This window comes from Girardinichthys multiradiatus, chromosome 24 (assembly GCF_021462225.1).
Source record: "Girardinichthys multiradiatus isolate DD_20200921_A chromosome 24, DD_fGirMul_XY1, whole genome shotgun sequence".
NCBI classification, from domain to species: Eukaryota; Metazoa; Chordata; class Actinopteri; order Cyprinodontiformes; family Goodeidae; genus Girardinichthys; species Girardinichthys multiradiatus.
The window spans coordinates 15,896,133-15,916,089 of NC_061816.1; the positions used below are offsets into that span (position 1 = coordinate 15,896,133).

General features: G+C 41.5%; 2 protein-coding genes across 4 annotated transcripts; both read right to left on the reverse strand.

Moving 5' to 3' along the window:
• Positions 1-1,623: 1,623 nt before the first annotated feature.
• Positions 1,624-4,422, reverse strand: dbi (diazepam binding inhibitor (GABA receptor modulator, acyl-CoA binding protein)). The gene is made up of 4 exons (XM_047355658.1): positions 4,300-4,422; positions 3,988-4,105; positions 1,900-1,962; positions 1,624-1,737 (listed from the first exon to the last, which is right to left on the reverse strand). Exons 1-4 carry the CDS (start codon positions 4,303-4,305, stop codon positions 1,664-1,666), a joined length of 261 nt encoding a protein of 86 aa, XP_047211614.1. The 5' UTR covers positions 4,306-4,422; the 3' UTR covers positions 1,624-1,663.
• steap3 (STEAP family member 3, metalloreductase) lies at positions 4,300-12,981 on the reverse strand. Of its 3 annotated transcripts, XM_047355657.1 has the most exons (7): positions 12,728-12,869; positions 11,920-12,156; positions 10,322-10,588; positions 9,706-10,233; positions 9,212-9,376; positions 5,859-6,172; positions 4,300-4,422 (listed from the first exon to the last, which is right to left on the reverse strand). In XM_047355657.1, exons 2-6 carry the CDS (start codon positions 12,139-12,141, stop codon positions 5,885-5,887), a joined length of 1,470 nt encoding a protein of 489 aa, XP_047211613.1. In that variant the 5' UTR covers positions 12,142-12,156; positions 12,728-12,869; the 3' UTR covers positions 4,300-4,422; positions 5,859-5,884. The 3 variants fall into 3 exon arrangements, with proteins under 3 accessions (XP_047211613.1, XP_047211612.1, XP_047211611.1); XM_047355656.1 differs by lacking the exons at positions 4,300-4,422; positions 12,728-12,869 and adding an exon at positions 12,876-12,981 and having other exon boundaries at positions 5,649-6,172; XM_047355655.1 differs by lacking the exon at positions 4,300-4,422 and having other exon boundaries at positions 5,649-6,172.
• Positions 12,982-19,957: the final 6,976 nt, after the last annotated feature.

Here is a 19,957-nt window from a genome sequence, read left to right on the forward strand (position 1 = left end):
TGTTTTGAATAAAACATCTAATCAACCGTTGAAAGGAGTGGTTGTTTGGATTAAAATAAAGTTGTGCAAAACCATTAGAAGTTACCTGGAGAAAGAGAGCTGCTGCAGGTCAAAGGCCAAATTGCAGGTGTGTGTATACCCCACAATACATTGAGCTCACATGATGTCTATGAACACAGCAGTTTTCTGTTTTTTGGTTTCACAAATAAAGGGTTCATGAAGCTTAAAGTCTTTGAATTACATGCTGAGTCTACCTTGTGTCTACAGGCCAAACAAAAAGCTCTGAAATAGTCCTTTCTGTTTTCACATTTAAAATAAAGATTTCACAAATCAGAAATTGTGTTTTAAATAATCTGTAAACTGTGTGAAACAGTCCAGTACAGTTTTGACCCCTTTTTCAGTCCCAGATCCTATGTTGGAAGAAATTTCTAAACACATATTTAATAAATTCCCCTTACAATTTCACAATATGAAAGCTAGTACATACTGATCGGCCGGCCGATCAATCAGCCCCGATTTCCCTAAATTTGGGTGATGGGTAATCTGCCGATACTTTCATGTGAAACCGATCTCATCTACCTCCGCTAAGGTCTGAAAATCACCCACTGTCCCCCTTTTGCACAGCCGTCAGAGAGGGCTGACTGACAGCCCCCCCCCCCACTAGGAAACGTTTGCACATGTACGGTTCACAACTGTTGACATAAGATTGGAACATTGAAGGTGTGGTGTGACCTAATGACACCTGACAGTGTCAGATATAAAGAAAATCTGTATCAGCGAAAATCAGAATCGGCAGGTCAGGCTTTTTAAAGACAAGAGATCGGCAAGAAAAATGCAATCGGTGCACCCTTAATGAAGGAACAAGCAAACTTGTTTTCCCAGTATTTTTCCTGATAAATTTTACTGTCTCTGTCAAAGAGTCATGCGTTTTGAACAGAGTAGAAAAAAAGAAATAGGGAAAAAGAACCAAAGACCTGACAAAGGACCTGAAAGAAACATTACCTAATATTCAGTATACACAGCTAAGGACTAAACTGTATCATTATGAATGATTGCTTGTTAAAAAAAGTACAGATAAAAAAAAAAAAAAAACAGTTGTCTTCTTTCTGCCCAAATAACTCAAAGAGCAGTTAGGTGGCTATAAAGGGAAAAATACTTAATAACAAAACGAGAGAACCTTTCAAAAAATGCTTGAAGTATTATATTAAGTTTAATCTTTAGCAAGATACTGTATACAATTGAAGCTCAATCAATTAGAACACACAACAATGTAAGTAATGTACATAAAAGTTAAAGGTATATATTTTTTAGATTCCTTAAAAAGAGTGCTATGTTCTAAATGTTCATTGTTAAAGAAGCTGGCTGTTCACAGAGAGCTGTACCAATTATATTAAAGGAAAGTTAAGTGGAAGATTAAAAAAAAAGTGTGGTAGAAAATGGTCAGAAAGCAAAAGCTGTGAAGCACTTGAACATTTTCATCAACAGTTGAGGTAAGAGACATTAAAACTAGGAAACAGAGAAAAGCTGCAGTTTGTTTTACTGCTTAAAGCTTTTTATGAGCATAAACCTCAAATTGTCTTTTGTCCCGATGATTTATTTCAAAAACAAAAGGAGACATTTTGATTTATTTTGTATTTGTTTATTGTTTTGTTTCTTAAGGACTCTAGATTCCATATTTCTCTTTGAGCTTTTCCACCAACTCAACATAAGCCGCCATTGCTTCTTCTTTGGACAGACCTGTTGGTTGACACACACAGAAAGCATGTTGTTCTTGTGGGTTTGTAGATTTAGTTTTAAACTTTACATTCATTCAGAATTTAAATCGACATCAAGTCTTTGTTCATCCTTACAATGATTTATTGTGTTGAGGTATTTATAATAAAGCTTGAGGAATCTAACCTTTCTTTGCGTTCCAAGCGTCCCATTTTGCTTTTCCTGTAAAATCTAACATCCCTGGTCGTTCTGTGGATATAAAAACAATTACAGGGTTTTACAAAAGCCAGCCTAGCTTTTTGTTTTTGCTGTTTAGCCTCCAGCATCCTCACACAACACAGTCAAAGTCTATAAAATCAATTTTTACTAGAGTTCCTTGATTGTGGTATTGAGGATAAATCAACCCTAAACCTTCACCTGGGGTTGGAACTTGATGCAGAGAAAACTTTGGATGATTAACAGGAAAAAAAATAAACAAACCACTGAGGCACCATACAGGTTCTTGAACGCTGACTCATCTGGGAAGTCAGGTGGACCTACTTTCCTCTATCTTAATTCTCCTCAAAGCTGTCCTCATTTCCTCTTTCTGTGATTCACCAACTTTCCTCAATCTGTCCCCTCTCTCCTATGTTCTTCCATCTTCTCAACACTCTTCTAAAGCAGAGAACTAAGGCAGTTTTGAAGGCAAAGGGAAGTCTAATCAAGTAGCAGCAAGGTGTACCTAAAATAAAATAAACATTTTGACTATTCTCATAGCCTCTAATCCCTTTACCTACATGTCTGCTGAGTTTAGCTCTACCCCCCAGGAAGACTCTATACCACTTCGTCCAACGTAAGGTCTGTACATGCTCCGCAAAATCAGAAAAATTTGTTCTGCAAGAAGAAAATTATATCTTCCTTTTCTAGCAGCTTATTCTTGACACATCAGCAGGGCAGAACATTTCAGGGTGGTGTCCTACAACTATTTTGTGATTAGTAAGACATTTAAAATGTGTGTGGTGCAGGCCTTTAATCTACAAATCTTCCTACTCCAGTCTTCTATCGAGACCATGGTCAAAGGTTGCTTCCCATCAAACTGGTATTCTGCTCATCCAATATATCGGCCTACCTTCAACCCATCATACCTGTCAGTTCTCTCCCCAGCCATAATCCCTATAGCTAAGGTTCTAACACTCACTAAAGCTAATCTGGACTGTATGATCTGGGGATTCTTACTCTTTTTGATCAGCAACCTTCCTCATTTATCCAGGCTTGGAGCACACAGGCGCGTGGCACACCTGAGGTTTAATTGTTCTGCCAAATTCTTTACAAAAACCCTCCAGATTCCTTGTGAAGTTTGCCAACAACAGGAATAAATCTTGATTTCAAAATCTTATCAATCCAAAAAGAGTCCTCATCTGAACGTTATTAGCCATGTAATGCATACATAAATGGTCTTAACTTTATCCTTTCTGGAATTAAATACATTTGAGTAAATGTAACAAAAGTGCACACTTGTTTGCTTTGGTTGAAGATAACTGCTGAATTTCCTTGAATTTTACTCTACATTCACTGAAAATGTCTGGGGGATTTTGGGGGGCATTAGTCGCCCTCTGCTGGGCCCTTTTGGTGCTGCTCAGGTAGAGTTTGTGTACACTTTGTTGAGTAAATAATAATTGAAAATATAAAGACTGTCTTAGTGGTAGTTCTTATATTCTAGCTATTCAGTCACAAAATGGATGTTCTCTAGGTCTCTGAAGTTTTACCGCCTTTGGATCTGTGATGCTGAAAACAATTAGACATTGGGGCGGAGGTATTGACACAGGGCGGCTGAAAATGCATGAACACCATTTGTGTGGATTGTGGTTGCATAGTGATAACATTAATAGGCATGAATATTTTTGCAAAGCATCACTGCATTGAACCTTTGCAGCTAAACATGGATTATTGTGTTGCTTTTTGTAGGTCACAAGGGCTCTGCTGTACAGAGTTGGAGGATTAATGAGCAGCTGAAGTTGTTTGCAACATTTACTGGATAAAAGGAAACTGAAGCTGTAGAACTTTGTACTTTGAACTTTGATTTAAAATGTGAGGTTACAGACGGATTAAAGTGAAGACATTTTGTTCAAGGGAATCTGATAAAATATGAAACGTTGCATAAGGAGTCCAAGCATTGTTCATTATATGAACCCCAACTTGCCAGTAATGCTTTTTAAAACCAAAATCATTTATAACCCCACCCTTCCCTAACAACGGATACAAACGTGGAGAAATGTCCCCTCTGCATACACTCACCCGTGTTCACCTCCCCAACAGTGGCTTGTTTATATAAACCATAAAGTGCAGTCAGTTCTCCCTGATCTGGTCTTTGTTTCAGGACCTTCGCCTCCTCTGCTGCTTTCTCAAATGTTTCCTGGGAGAGATGAGATAAACGGAGCATGAAACCTGACATAGGAACCAGAAATCACAACACGTGTGTAGCTCAGCGGAAACGGTCGAAATCAAAAAAAAATCTGATTGTTGAAAAGCCAGATAAGACTGAGGCTGATCTGTTTGGTTACTTTGTAGGAAATAAAAGTGTTAGTTTAAAAACAAGACTGCACTTACAGCCATGACGAGACAAAAGCCTTAGCTGCTGCTGAACCCTCGGACTGAATCTGCGCTTGCTCAACTCGTTGCGCAATCACGTCACGCGTGGTACACTGGGAATGAGTGGGTGGGACTTCCTGACTGACCATGCAAAACAAGTATTTCGACCTTAACGATCTTCAGTTCAGCAACAGTCAAACATGGAATACGTTGGTCTTTATTTTACTTCGTTTTTTTGTTTTGTTTCTTGTATCCGCAAACGAAATTATTTCAGTCACGTGTTGCTGAGGATGCAGTTCAGAAAGTCACCACAAGATGGAAGCATCACAGTATTTCAATTCAGTGTAATTTCATTGCCCAACACTAAAATAATGAGTCTATGAATATATGTGATCTTTGACTTAGTTCAAAGGTTATTCTATGGTTTTAATAGATTCTGTGTAACCTAGTGAACTTCTCTTCTGCATTCATTTTGAACACAAACATCATGTAGAAAAGTTTATTTCGGTTTCTATGGATTCTTTATTCAAAATTATTACATTCATTTACTGGTAACAAAATCCAAGTAGAATGGCAGCATGCCTATTCAAAACTTTATATCATAACAATAAAGAAGTCATAGAAAATATACAACAAAACAAATTATTTATACACAAATAGAAAAGAGGATTGGAGTTTGAATGAACCATTAGCACAAGAATGAAGTTTGTACTGCCGATGCTTTATATTAGACATAGCTAGTTGGCACCTGGATATATGTGTACTGGTGCCCCAAGAAGATGATTGTAAAGTTTGTTGCTACATCACTATATCATTTGTTTTTTACATAACCTCCGTGCAAGAGAAAATTGGTGCATTTTAAGGGTAAAAGTATTCACACCCATTGATATTTTCCCCCACACCAGAACTACAAACTACCCCAAAAGGAAAAAGAGTTCACATTCTGAATCTGATGAGGCATTTAGGAACAGTTTTATTCTGTTTACTTTTGGTAATTACTGGTCTGATTGTGTGTACTGGTGGAACAGGCTGTCAAAGTGATGAGTCTTGAAGGCAGCTTCAGGAAAAAAAAAAAAAAACTGAAATATGTTGCTGCTTAAAAAAAGGACAGTTTTTCGAGTGGCAAATAAAATAAATATAAAAAAAGATGACATTATAAATGTGACTACAGATGTCTAGAAATTGATATAGCCAGTAAGTTGTTTTTTTTCCAATTTACTGCAAATCAAAACAAATCAAGACCAAAATCCAAATCTTTAGGCTTCAGTGTAAAAATATAAATATTGACGTGAAAAATGTACTCATTTTGCATTTAAATAGAAACTAATTTTGGTTTGCTGAGTTTTAGTAGCTGAGTTAACTGTTCAAATACTAATACTGTTCCTTACTGTGATCGACACTTTAAACAGAGAAAACATTAAATTAAAGATAAATGCAACAGTCACCCCTGACAGTGTGTAGTGCTTAAGGTTTGCCTGATTGGTTCTCCCACAGGATCCTCCTGCTAGGAAGCTCAGCAGTCTTCAACAGATTCCAGCATAGTATAAATATTTGATCTTCTCTGTGTAGATGTTCACCTTGTTTCTTAGAGCAACAGCATTTCTCACACGTTACTGACGTCCTCCAGCCCGTTGTGGCAGCCTTCAGCCGGCAGCGTGAATCGGATGTGTTTGCTTCTCTCCCAGCCTCGGCGGACCTTCCTGAGCCGCCCGGCTGCACAGGGCACACAGAGAGCCAGACGGCTCAGCAGGACCAGGAAGGGGAGAACCAGGACCAGGACGAAGGTGGGGGGCATGTTGAAGCGGTACTGTCTAAGATCAAAGGCGCGATTCCACCCGTAGAGGAGCGTATGGGCGGTGGCCATGAACAAGGCACAGTAACCAAGCGTAGACTGCAAAACATCAAACAAACAAAAATTCAAGGGCTGCATGATAACAGAAAAATATGTAATTTTGATACTGTTTAGGATCAGCTTTAGATGTGATTACCGCTGCAAGCTTTGCACATCTGGAGATACTTTTACCCATGATTCTTTGCAAATAAAACTGAATGGAGAGCATCTTTGAGTTTGAATTTGCAACTCCTGTCAAAGATTCTCAACTGTATTTAGGTCTGGACTATGACTGGACCATTCTAACACATGGATCTGCATTGATCTAAACCAGGGGTCTCCAACTCCAGTCCTGGAAACCTACTGTCCTGCAACTTTTAGATGTATCCCAGATGAAACACACCTGAATCAAATGATTGAATGACCTCCTCACCCTGTCATGACCTTTCACAGAGGCCTGGTTATGAGCCATTCATTTGATTCAGGTGTGTTAGAGCAGGGGCGCATCTAAAAGCTGCAGGACAGTTGCTCTCCAGGACTGGATCTGGATCTAGATGCATGCCTTCCATAAAATATATATCACATATTTAGTTTTTTTAAAGAGGCAGACAGATAGTCAGCAAGTCCATAGCATTAGCTGACTGTGTTAGAGGCCACAGCAGACCCTGAGGACACACGCTGACCCACCACTCCTGACCTCAAGAGACCCCACTAGTGTTTTCCACTGTCACTGTGACTGACAGAGTTGCTTACTGGACCTTCAGCGTCCACAAACTAGCAAAAACGTCCCAAGGCTGTCTGTGGTACAGAGCAAGGGTTAAAAAACCCAATGTTGTTTATCTTTGTGGAATCTACTGGAGCATTTCTACTTCACAGAGGCAATGATGTTTCAGCAGACATTTTACGTTACTTTAATCTTTATGCAGGAGGTATAAAAACAGTGTTGGAAAAAGTTTTAATACTGTGAAACTGGAAAGATGCAGCAACATTGAGCAGAACATCAATCAGATTTCATCTTTCTGCAGAGTTAAGAGCTCCATTTAATATTCCACTTTATCCAAACTACCTGTGAACTTGAAATGTTTTCCCCACATATTTACTCTGCAGGTTTTAAATTAAAGCATTAATCAAGGTGAAAATTAAAATGGAAACGCCTATGTGAAGAACTAAGTACACCCTTGACTCTTCTATAGGACTAAAGACGGAAAAGAAGCAGCCAACAGATGCTAATCAAATGCACTGATTAACCGATACTCAACAAGTTGGGACAGTTTTCTGATTTGGAGGCCCTATTTATGGGAAGGAAAGACATGAGTAATTATCATAAGGACGCAATTGTTGCTGCGTGTCAATCTGGCAAAGGTTATAGGGCCATTGCCAAATAATTTACAGTCCATCAATCTACAGAGAGAAAGAAGAGGACAATGTTTAAGCCAGCAGCCAATCTTTTCAGGAGCAATAAATCCCAGCAATTTCACCCAAAGGCCAGACCATGCAATGCTCAGAGAAACTTTTTCTAGGGGTTTTAGTTGCCATGTTAGATGGTGAAGATCATGAGTGCACAACTAGAGGAAAACTGGACACGTATGACCTGTTAGGAATAGTTGAAGGAGAAATGGTCTTCTCCGTAAAAACATAAATGGCAGCATGACTTAGATGTGCACAGTTTCATCTGAAGAAACCTTAAGAGGTCTGTGACAATGTGCTTTGGACGGATGAGACCAAAAAAAAGAGAGGTTGACTGCACGGCGCAAAATTTAGTGAAAAACAAACATAGTATAGGACCACCAACACCTCATACCAGCTGACAAGCACAGTAGAGGAGGTGGAATGATTTAGCCTTGATTCATAGCTACGTGGGGACCTTGCAGTCAGTAAGTTGACATCACCTCCTCCGCATACCAAAGTGTTATAGGTAAAAAGAGCTGAAGCTTGGCCCAAACTGGGTTATCAGCAGCAGATTGATGTCAAATACAGCAGCAAGTCTAAATTAGAATGACTGAAAAAGAAGGTGTTGCAATGGTTCAGCCAAAGTCCAAACATCACTTGATGGAAATGCGGTGGTGGGAACTTAGAGGAGCTGTAGAAACAATTATTTGCAAACCTTAATAGAATCAAATAATGCTGTAAAGAAGATTGGGCCAAAATTCCTCCACAACTATGTATTATATATTTATTACCTTTATGCTACTGAATCACAGGGGGCACTTGGTTTTCCACACAGCTTTTCCAATTTGCTTGTGCAAGTTACCGTGTGGGGTGTCTCACAATATGAGATAACAGCTCAAATTTTGTTAATTGAATAATCAAGGTGGACTCTGGTGTGTTTCCACACTTGAAGTTGGACTTTGAATAATTATACAATCTGGTACCAGATCATTTTTATTATGTCCTGATATGCAAAACCTGACCATTCAAAGAGGGAGTACTTTCTTTTTAGCATCAGTGTACATCTTTGACAATTTCTACTACTTGCCTAATAGTCGACGCTAAATGAAATTATTAAATTGAGGAATCCAAGTAAAAGCCTGTGGAAATGGCTTGATTGTGTTGCTTAGTTTGAAAATAAAAGCTTAGCAGGAATCCTGACAGGATATTTATACTGTCCATTTATTCAAGTTGTGTAGTTCGATTGGAAGGTTCTTAGTCGTGTATTCAGCAGGCACAGAAGCACACTATCCTGCAGCTTTGCCCAGCTGCTACATGTACCAAGCACAAATGTGCCCTTCCTCTTGTCAGCACATGACTAATCTGACGGCCAGCGGATTACTGAGAGATGAAAGTGGGAAACAAATGCAGCACAGGCTGACAGTGAGTCCTGGAAGACCCCAGGCCAGGAGGAGGGGAGAAAAGGAAGAGAGGAAGTGTGTGCATGCTGAGTCACAAGACTTTGGTGGCTTTGTCACAGGATAAGTTTAGCTGTGAATCTGGGGCAGCTGCAGGAGTGGAAAAGCTCGGTGTTCACATGTGTGGGACTTCCAGAGCTTGGCTAAGAGTGTCTTTGTGGGAACACCTGCCTGTCTGTTTCCATCGTTCTCTGTCGTCATGGTCAGTAAGTGAAAGAAAAACAAGGGTGACATGAAACATATCTGCGAGTACCTGGATGAAGCTGAACTCCCTCCAGTTGATGGTGTTGGCCACTGAGGGCAGAGAGGTAACAGCCAGCAGGCATAGCAGACCGAGGGCCATGATGCCCACAGACAAGTACAGCTCCATCCTCCACACTTCCTCATCCTCCCAAGAGTCGTCCTTACCCGCCTTTACCTGGACACCGAATACAGAACTAAAGTCATTCAAAGTAAACTTAAAGCAGTACATTCTATGAACAGCGTTATGTCAGAAAAAGGAACAGAAAAAATGAGAAAAGCTGCATCAGGAATGAAAACAGGATACCTAAACAGTGTTTATAACTAATTTAAATAATCAGAGTTCTCCAAGATGTTGTCTGATACATTTGCTCCATACATTTCTACTGAAGAAAGGCCTACTTTAGAGAACATGCAAATACAGCTGGTTGGATAAAAGTGTTTCAGTCTAATTCCAAGTTTTTCCTGAAAATCTAGACATCGAGCTCCTCTGCTTCTTCATCTCACCTGTTTGTAGGCCATGTTGACTAGTTTAAAGCGGGCAGACTTCCTCAGAGGAAGACAAAGACTGTAAACGGCATGCAGGATCGCGCACAGGAAGCTACAGAGTCCCAACTGCTTCCTCGATGTCAGCCAGCGGTCCAGCCAGTTGGGGAAGCGGTTGTACTTCGTCCCCGACCACAGCTGGAGGATGGCGGCAAACACACCAGGCAGGTACACCAGCGCCAACATCAACAAGGCCACGGAGGGAAGGGTGACGTTAACGACTTCAATGGGCATTTTGTAGAAGGCCTTCTTTCCCTCCATAACGTAAGGCTGCAACACATCCCGGAAGAAGTTGTACAGGTAAAAGAAGATGAACAGAAACAATGTGCAGAGAAGAGGGAGGCGCCAGGAGGGAAACAGATAGAGTGGCAGATTTTCAATCTCCAGAGAAGAAGAAAGGAGGCCCATATCAATGGGGATGAAGCCCATTCTGTGACAGATTGCCTTCACTGTGTTCTTGGCCTTCTGGCTGTTGCTGCACAGGAAAACCTGCAGGAAAAACATTAAAGAAACCGTTTACTCCCAAACATATTTCAGTCAATAAGGAAGCCACCACTGGACCTTTCGATGCTCCTACCTGCCTGCCTCCATCTCGGGGGCCCATCTGCAGCGTCCAGGCAGATATGGTGTTAAACCCTTTAACCACAGAGCTCTCAGGAAAATAGTCTGCCAGGAGCTCAGCATTGGAGGGACCATTTTGGTTGATTCTTAAACTGTTGCTAACATCTACCAATGTCTTTCCAGCCAATGCTGGCTTCAGCTCCACCAGAGTGGAGTGGTGCTCAGGGTAAACTGCGATAAAGCACAGGTCTGCCTTATTGGCTGCTTCCAACTGGGTGGTCACCTGGAACACAGAGACCCTCTTTTTAATGCTCTGATGGTTCCCTGTAAATACACCTGTTATTCCATGGTGGTGCTAGGGATACATTACATATTAACAAGGCATACATAGATTTGTACAGTGTACATTCCTCCTTTAAACAGTTCAAAACCAATTAATCTGCAGATTTCAGATTGTAATTTAAAGTCATTTACTTACATTTCAGTTCCACTGCGTATAAAAACATAAAATTTTATATGAAGCTCTCTCATTTTTGGCCACTGAGAGGCAGCTGTGTCTTTGTCAGAGATAACTACCAGCAGAATATTTCATGAACAGAAATACAAGCCCACACTGCACCACAAAAACAAGATGGTCAGACTACAGTTTGGGAAAAAGCATTTAAAAGAGCCTTCAGACCAACATAAGTCTGCATCAAAGTGATAAACAAGGGTTAAAGCAGAGGTCAAGCTCATCTGTTAAACACAGTGGTGGGGGTATTATGGTCTGGGCATGTGTTACTGGTGGCAGATGTACAATGAATTCTGAGGTGGACATAAACCATAATCAAGTTCCACTAAATGCCTCCAAACTCGCTGAGTGGTATGCAGCCAGATGAAGATCCCGAACATGCTTCTACACCAACCTGGGAGAAAATTCTTCAATGGCTAACCTCGTCACCTGATTTTAATCGAAGCATTCCTTCCATATGCAAAGGAAGTGATTTAAAGAGGAAATCCCCTGGACAAAAGGTGGCTCAGATTGTCACCAGAGATGATGCTCAGCACATTGAAAAATCTATGAATCACAGACTCCAAGCAGTCATTTCATGCAAGTGATATGCATGCTCATTGTTGCATTGCCCTAGGGATAATGGCACCCTGGACTGAGGGAGGTAGTTTAATCTCAACATGGTGAAACTGAAATGTCTGCAAATGGTGAAAAAATTTAATTATGGCATATGCGCTTTAATGACATCTGAACCCATCTGAAAAGCAAATGGGAAACGCTGAGAAAAATGTGGCTTAATCCTGAACATTATAGAGAAATATATATATATATATATATATACACAGACCCATTCAATAAATTTGAATTTTGTTGACTTTTAAAGCACAAACTTGTGTCGATGTATTTTATTCAATGTATTATTGAGGTCAACCAACTTTCTAAAATGGTTTGAATTTGTGAAAATGTTTTACAAGCTGCACCTTTAACTGAAATCATCAATAAATGTTGTAGCCATAGTAAGAAGAGCTGTAATTAACCACTCATGGGAAACGTTGAAGGATGTATAATTATCTCCAGGGGTAAAGAAACAAAAACAGCAATTACACAATGAGTGTGTGTATCACCTCGACCTCCTCAGGGAACAGTGCTACGAAACTTTTAGGGGTCCGACTTCCCACCACTACTTGGTAGCCAGAGGCCACCAGCCTCCTGGCCAGTGAGCGGGAGAAGTCACCAGTGCCTAGGATGCCGATCACTGGGGCACTGGGATCAGCCACTGAGTCTTCAAGGTGCCTGGCTCCCTCGCCTCTTTCTCGGATTAAAGGCCTTGACATCTCATCGGGCATAATGCGCTTACAAATCTGTAGACAGCAGACAGGATCATGGGTTAGATTCACAATTATATGATTTTCTATGATCCAAACTGCTCATTGTTATCTATAAAGACACTCATCTGACAGAGCTAAAATAAAAGTAACACTAATAATACATTTGCCGGTGGGTTTCTATCTGACATCTGTCAGCTTGTTTTTAGAACAGAGAAGCCTCACTCCTATTATCTGAGTCTCAGCTGGCATGTCCTACATCTGTCAAAGCTGCTGCCACCCAATATTAGCAGAAATTGATATCAGGCAGTCTAAATATGGTGCGAGCTACTTTCATGGTTAGTAATAACCAACTTAGTCAAAACACTCCATTATGTTAACTTCATGCAGACTTTAACCAACAGTCTGAGTTCAGCCAAACTTCTCTCCAGAGTTAAAGTTGACACACGTGGTTTTGGTGCATAAGAGCAGGAGAACCGCGAATGAGGAAACCGTCTGCATTCTTAGTTAGAGCTGTTTAAATACTATTAACATGTGTGTGTGTAAATTGTTTAATAACGACACTCTTTTATCATAACAGAAATCGACTTCAAGACACCATGCTGACCTTGGCTGAAGTCGTAGAAACTTTACCTCCAAGAAGTAAAGTTAGTCGTATTTAACTCGCAGCGCAGCATGCAAAGAAAAACGTAAACAACTTGAAAAATCTGTCGCTGACGCTTCTGCTCGTCTCTAAAAGTGATAATTGTACTTACTGGCAGTAGCTTGTTCTACCCGCTTTCCCGTTTTCAGTAAACTGCAGTAGATTCTTCCTGGTAGGATGACGCAGCAGCTAAGGCCACGCCCCCGCGTGTCAAGGCAAGATAAAGCAGCGCGCGACACTTGTGCGGCGTTCGAACTCCGCAGTTGGCAACACGTGACGGAATTTCGACGTTTAAAATAGGATACTTAGGGTGATTTTAGAATCACCATTCATTTAACTCAGTGTTATTCCAGTTTTATGTTGCATGCAATGCATTATTGAAGTTCTGCGGAACTGTCTGGTTGCTGTTTAACACTGTTGAACCCAGAAGCTTTTACTGTGTTTTTAACAGCAGACTGCTGACTCAGTTAAAGTTAACGTAGATTCTTAAAGCAGACTGAGGCTACGAACTGAGCCTACGAACTGAGCCTTGTGTGTAGCTCATTGTGTTACAGTTTATGGTCCTTTGTTTTTCACGGAGCTCCCGCTTTGGGGGGTTTCATGACTGTATGCTGATAAGGAGCCAAGCCGCACCCAATGGGCGGTGACTATGTGGAGCTCGTTGAGCCCCATCGCCTTTGTTTATCTATCCAAGTTAATCCAAATTGTTGTTATTCTCATTTGTCCATAAACTGCTGGTTTGATCTCCATCTACCCGCCAACACATATCCTTATTTTGATTGTTGGTGAACCCCTTTCTGTAGAATAGTGCATGCTTAATTAGGTGAACATTGTTGGACCAGAATAGTTTGACTGAGTGACTATTGGTTTAATAAATTTTCACTTAGATAAAGAAACCGTGTTTGTGTTTAGTTTGAGTTAGAATGATTATCTTTTAAGATAAGGCTAGCGTTCCACACCATTCGGTAAAACGGTTTATAACACAGTGACATTTGGCAGGGTTTTGGTTAATAATTATTTATTATTAATGATAATTAACTAATTGTAATTATTCAGTGCTGTGACCCCAATAATCACACGACCAGGGTGTATCTCTGATATTTATAAAAATTATTTTCAGGAGGAGCAGTGTGGTTTTCGTCCCGGCCGTGGAACACTGGACCAGCTCTATACCCTCTACAGGGTGCTCGAGGGTTCATGGGAGTTTGCCCAACCGGTTCACACGTGTTTTGTGGACCTGGAGAAAGCATTCGACTGTGTCCCTCGTGATGCCCTGTGGGGGGTGCTCCAGGAGTATGAAATCGGGGGCCCTTTACTAGGGGCCATCCGGTCCCTGTACGAGCGGAGCAGGAGTTTGGTCCGCATTGCCGGCACTAAGTCGGACCTGTTCCCAGTGCATGTTGGACTCCGGCAGGGCTGCCCTTTGTCACCGGTCCTGTTCATAACTTTTATGGACAGGATTTCTAGACGCAGCCAAGGGCCGGAGGGGGTCTGGTTTGGGGACCAGTGGATTTCGTCTCTTCTTTTTGCAGATGACGTGGTCCTGCTGGCCCCCTCTAGCCAAGACCTACAGCATGCGCTGTGGCGGTTCGCAGCCGAGTGTGAAGCGGCTGGGATGAGGATCAGCTCCTCCAAGTCCGAGGCCATGGTACTCGACCGGAAAAGGGTGGCTTGTCCTCCTCAGGTTGGAGGGGAGTTCCTGCCTCAAGTGGAGGAGTTTAAGTATCTCGGGGTCTTGTTCACGAGTGATGGAAGAATGGAGCGGGAGATTAACAGACGGATCGGTGCGGCTGCCACAGTAATGGGGGCGCTGTGCCGGTCCGTTGTGGTGAAGAGAGAGCTGAGCCGAAAAGCAAAGCTCTCAATTTACTGGTCGGTCTACGTTCCTACCCTCACCTATGGCCATGAACTTTGGGTCATGACCGAAAGAACGAGATCCCGGATACAAGCGGTTGAAATGAGCTCCCTCCGTAGGGTGGCCGGGCACTCCCTTAGAGATAGGGTGAGGAGCTCGGCCATCCGGGAGGGGCTCGGAGTAGAGCCGCTGCTCCTCCACATCGAGAGGAGCCAGTTGAGGTGGCTCGGGCATCTATACCGGATGCCTCCTGGATGCCTTCCTCGGGAGGTGTTCCAGGCACATCCCACCGGGAGGAGGCCCAGGGGACGGCCCAGGACACGCTGGAGGGACTATGTCTCTCGGCTGGCCTGGGAACACCTTGGGCTCCCCCTGGAGGAACTGGAGGAGGTGTCTGGAGAGAGGGACGTCTGGGCGTCTCTGTTGAGTCTGCTGCCCCCGCGACCCGGTCCCGGATAAGCGGAAGACGACGAGTACGAGAATATATTTATTCTAAGTTATGATTTTTAATTAGAATTTTGATAAATAATTAATCAATCATAAATCTTACAGTCCAAACCTCGTCAAGAACTAAGGGAAACATCTGATATCTGTAATTGCAAACAAAGGTTTCTGTACCAAATATTAAGTTTTGTTTTTTCTGGTGTATTAAATACTTACGGTATTTAAGGGTAGTGACAGCACAGGATGAAGCATATTTGCTTAAATAGAGCATTAAATATATATATATTTATATTTACATTTACAATCACCGGCCACTTTATTAGGTACACGTTGCTAGTACCGGGTTGGACCCCCTTTTGCCTTCAGAACTGCCTTAATCCTTCGTGGCATAGATTCAACAAGGTACTGTTATTCTACTGTCTTAAGTGGAATATTAAATAACTTAAACATATTATTGCACAACAATGGTCTCGTTTTTACATCACAAAAACTAAGCATTAAAACAGGAGCAAGTACACTTTTGAGATACACTGTACTGTGTCTTGCCAGAATATTACCCAATACCTAATAAACGTTTTCACACTTTGTTCTGTTACAAACACAAACTTCAGTGTATTTAATTGGGAATTTATATGATAGACCAACACAAAGTTATGCATGTCTACAGGATGGACAAGGCATTAAAGGCAAGACTTGCTGTGGTGAAGTGTGTCTTTTGTCGATGATGACTAGTGCAGGAACAGATCAGCGGTACTGTGAGAGTGCATATGCACCCCTTACTGCAATACTGTTAGTATTGATTGTGTAATGCACTAGATCTGGATTTAATATCAGAACCCTCAACATCCCATCCCTGTTGTCAAAGGATTTTACACAATTAAGAGCTGATTAGCTCATATTAGCAAGCTAACACTAATTTCAGAGATAATTTGGCTCCCATTACACCTGTTAAATATAAGCAGGTGTTAGCATTATGAGCACATGCTGACAGTAGCCTTTAGCTACTTTTTTATAACAATACTTAGAGGTTTGAGGCTGATCTCATATTCCCTCTCTCTGAAATAGGTTTAATATTGAAGTCCTCCTGTTCCCCTCCTGCTGCAAAGCTGGTGTATTTGATACACTGGCCTTGGGATTGGTAGGAAAAAACCAAACACGTGTTAAAAAGATGTCTGACCGCGGGTTACACACTGTCACCATGACTTCATCATATCTGCCTTTGCCACTTGCAAAAGGTTGAATCCCTGAGGCTGGCTGTGCTACATCAGTGTCGCCACACACAAACATGTACGCTCACACACATGAGCCCTTTTATTCTCATGCTCCCTCATAGTTCTCTTCTGGCTTCATTTTTGTTTGTTTTTGGCTTAGGGTTTGTTTTTGTTTTTTTGCTTAGGGTTGCAGCTCATTACATCCATATTTCATTTTTGCATTTTTCATTTGTATATGTGTTAATTGTCTTCTGATAAATTGCAGAATTAATAGGTTAGATTAAGTAAAATTCAGAGCCTGATCCAGCAGAACAGCTGGATGAGTGAGAGTAAAGTGGTAGATGTGGTAAATATTGTGCCATGAGAGGAAAATAAAGGTCATAAACATTTGGCCTGAGGTGGACAGGTGGCACTATGCTATGATTTGACAGGTTTTCACTATCAGTATGTTACGTGCAGCAAGAAGTTTTTTCCAACCACGCAATCGAGGACAGATGTGTCTTCAGTGGGCTTCATGTGGGATCAGGGTCACGCATTAGAACAGAAGCTGATGTTGCAAGTTCTCATAGCTGTCTTGTTGTAGTTCACAGATGGGTCATTTACAAATATGAACTGTGACGTTTTATTCACATTGAGTAGAATACATTTCACTAATACAAACTGAACACAATTACAGTGGCTGACCAACAATTCAGTCTAATATAATGACAGAGTTACATCTTTATAAAGCTTGTGTATTTTTATTGACTGATAAAAGTGGTAAATGCTATTTGCCTTGCAAAAGTATTCAGACCCCTTAATGGTTTTTCTTTTTTTCGTCATGATACAACCGAAAACCTTGTTAGGATTTTATGTGATAGACCAAAACAAAGCAGTGTACAACTGTAAAGTGGAAAGAATAGTACAAGATTTTTTTTGTTTTTGCAAATATATTTCTGAAACGTATGTCATGCATGTTTATTCAGCTGCCCTGAGTCATTAATTTGTAGAACCACCTTTCCCTTTAGTTACAGCTGAAAGTCTTTTGGAGTATGCCTATATCATTTTTGCACATCTACAAAGACACATCTTCATTCTTCTTTGCAAAACAACTCAAGCTCAGTCAGATTGAGTTGAAGGGATCCAAGAACATCAATATTTCAAGTATTGGCACAGACTTTGACTGGGCCATTCTAAGACATGATTATGCTTTGATCTAAATCCTTCCACTGTAGCTCCGGATGTACCGAATCTTTTGCAGTCTCTAACAGATTTAGCTCCATCTATTTTTATCTTCTATCTTTGCAGTTTTGCTGTACTCTTTCCATTTTCACATGATACACTGAACACATATTGTTTTATCACCTAATCGTGCTTTAAATTTCTCCACAGCTTTCTCCCTGACCTTTTTAATGTGTCCCTTGGTCTTCACAATGTTGCTCCTTTATTAATGTTCTCTGACAAACCTGTGAGTTCTCCATTTTTTAAATCCAAGCCCAGAGATCCACACCTGCTACCAGTTACTCTCCTCATTGAACAATCATCCAGAACAATGTAGGCTGCTGGTGACCGTTTTCTTCCCCGTAAGGTTTGTGTGGATCATGCAGCACTGCAGTAACTGTCAAGATCTGTGCTTTGTGTGTCTGTTGGTGCTTTTACTGTGCTCAGCCCCTAGATGGCGTGGAATCTGGAGGAGAGGTGACAGGTGTTCGCTATTCCCCTGATAATTCTGCAGAGGACTATTTAAGGAGGAGGCTGCCAGCAATTCACTGCCAGAGTGTTGCCCTTAGTGGTACTACTCACCCACGTTACCTTTGACCTTGCCTTGTACACCAAGTAACTTTGTCTTTGTATCCTGCAGGTTTCCTGAACCTGCTGGTTCATTACATTGAATCCTGCCTGGATAAACTGTCTTCTGGAAGGAAGCAATCCAGTTCCATGAACAAAGACTCAAGTCTCTCATGACTTCGTTGGATCACGCCGGCTGGCAGCCTCCTGATTCCTGCGTACCTTGGACCTCCATCTGCGAACCCTGTCCACCCTCCTCCCTCCATCGCACCTCGTGGATTACAAACTCTCCTGGCTTACCATATCCACCAACTTCAGTCTCACCGGCAAACAATCACTTGGTTTCTCCACTCCCCCTCTGGCAGATCCCTCCACCATTATTTGTAAGACAGATCTATTATTTTCATGAGTTCAGCCCCAGAGTTATCCCTGCTTACCTTCTTGTTTATTTCTACAGTTTGCATCCTGGTTCCAGTTCCCTGCATTATTCACCCAGTTGTAAATAAACACTTTACCGAACAATACCGTCTCCTGAATTGCTTTCTGCATGTGGGTCAAATCCTTTAAACTCAATATGACAATAACAAGCAGTGTGATTGCAAGCATGACAGAGCTGCAGGCTGGAATAATCTAAGAGGCTGCAGTGCATAATGTGGTCAGAGCATTGTGTTTGGCTCACCTCAGCCTAAAGACACAGTTCACTGTACTAATCCTTCCTAAAGGTCATGCAGCGGCGTTAGAAAAGAGAATGCGCTCTGTGTGCCTCTGCATATTTTTAGGGTTTTGTTTTGTATATTGTTTCATTACTGTAGCTCTGAAGGGAAATTAAAATGTAAAACAAGGCTGGATGTTTTCATTCTGGCCAACACAGCATCTTCCTCAGATTTTAAATTTGGTTTAATTTCACAGCCAGCTCCGGCTGCTTGTTGTGCTCTTTCTCGTTCTCAGATGCCACCAGCTGCAGCCGTGTTCTGGGGAGTTGCAGCTGAGCTGAGCACAAGCTGGAATTGGTTGGGGGACGGCGGGTTCGAAGGGCTTCAGTTAAGCCTCGTCTTCAACCTCTGAAGATTTCTTCTCGTCGCCTTGAGCTGTAAAGCCTCTGTTGTGGATGTGGGGCCTGCACTCCAATTCCAGGTGCTTAGCTCTGCTGGCCCGCAGTTTTCAAGTATTTAAAGTCCTTCAAGGAATGTTTTTAAGAATTATTAGCTTTTATTAAGCATCTCAAAAGCTTTCAGTCTCATGAAACACCCAGTGAATGGTTTAAACACAATTATCAATCAGTTGGCAAAGTTAAAATCCATATTAGTAAGAATTCTAGGGTCTCGGAGGAAAACTGAAAACAGAGGCTAAAGAAGCATGTCAGACACATTTGCATTCACTAGGGTAATGATTTGCATGGAATGAATTTTAATTTGATAGCCAATCTAAATTCGAGGCCTGTGGTCCTCAGCCGCATGAAACAAGACATCAAATATGTCCCTGCAGTCACAAAGAGCATGGAGCTGAGTGTCGACTGCTGGCAGACATCCCTGGTCCGCATCCAGCATGCATAAACTGCCCCCTCTCCCTATCTGTCTCTTCTTCTGTAAGTGTGTGTGTGTGGGAAGTGACCAGTGCAGTCATTCAGCTGATGACACCACTGTGAACCTGCCCTTAGCCATATGAAGTGACTTTGAAAGTGTCCCTCTTGGTCTGAGTCAAATATTTGGTCATGTATTTAGTTGCTGTGAGTTTAACCTGTTCGTTAAATCTGACTTTGACCTGGATTCATTCATGTTTGAATAGAAAATAACTAATCACATACATTTATTTATCTACACCTGAGTCACATGTCAGGTTAATCAGATAGCCTGGAGCTTGAACAAACTCCCTTTAACATTTTAGACATGCAGCCATATATTACATTTTGAATCAACC

Excerpts from the sequence above, each read along its gene's own strand:
- dbi (XM_047355658.1), bottom strand. Across the intron at positions 1,963-3,987 it reads TGTTGGGGAGGTGAACACGG|AACGACCAGGGATGTTAGAT; the intron begins GTGAGTGTATGC and ends TTATATCCACAG. Across the intron at positions 1,738-1,899 it reads CGCTTGGAACGCAAAGAAAG|GTCTGTCCAAAGAAGAAGCA; the intron begins GTTAGATTCCTC and ends GTCAACCAACAG.
- steap3 (XM_047355657.1), bottom strand. The coding sequence starts at position 12,141 with ATGCCCGATGAGATGTCAAGGCCTTTAATCCGAGAAAGAGGCGAGGGA. Across the intron at positions 10,589-11,919 it reads TGTTCCCTGAGGAGGTCGAG|GTGACCACCCAGTTGGAAGC; the intron begins GTGATACACACA and ends TCTGTGTTCCAG. Across the intron at positions 9,377-9,705 it reads TCAACATGGCCTACAAACAG|GTAAAGGCGGGTAAGGACGA; the intron begins GTGAGATGAAGA and ends TTCGGTGTCCAG.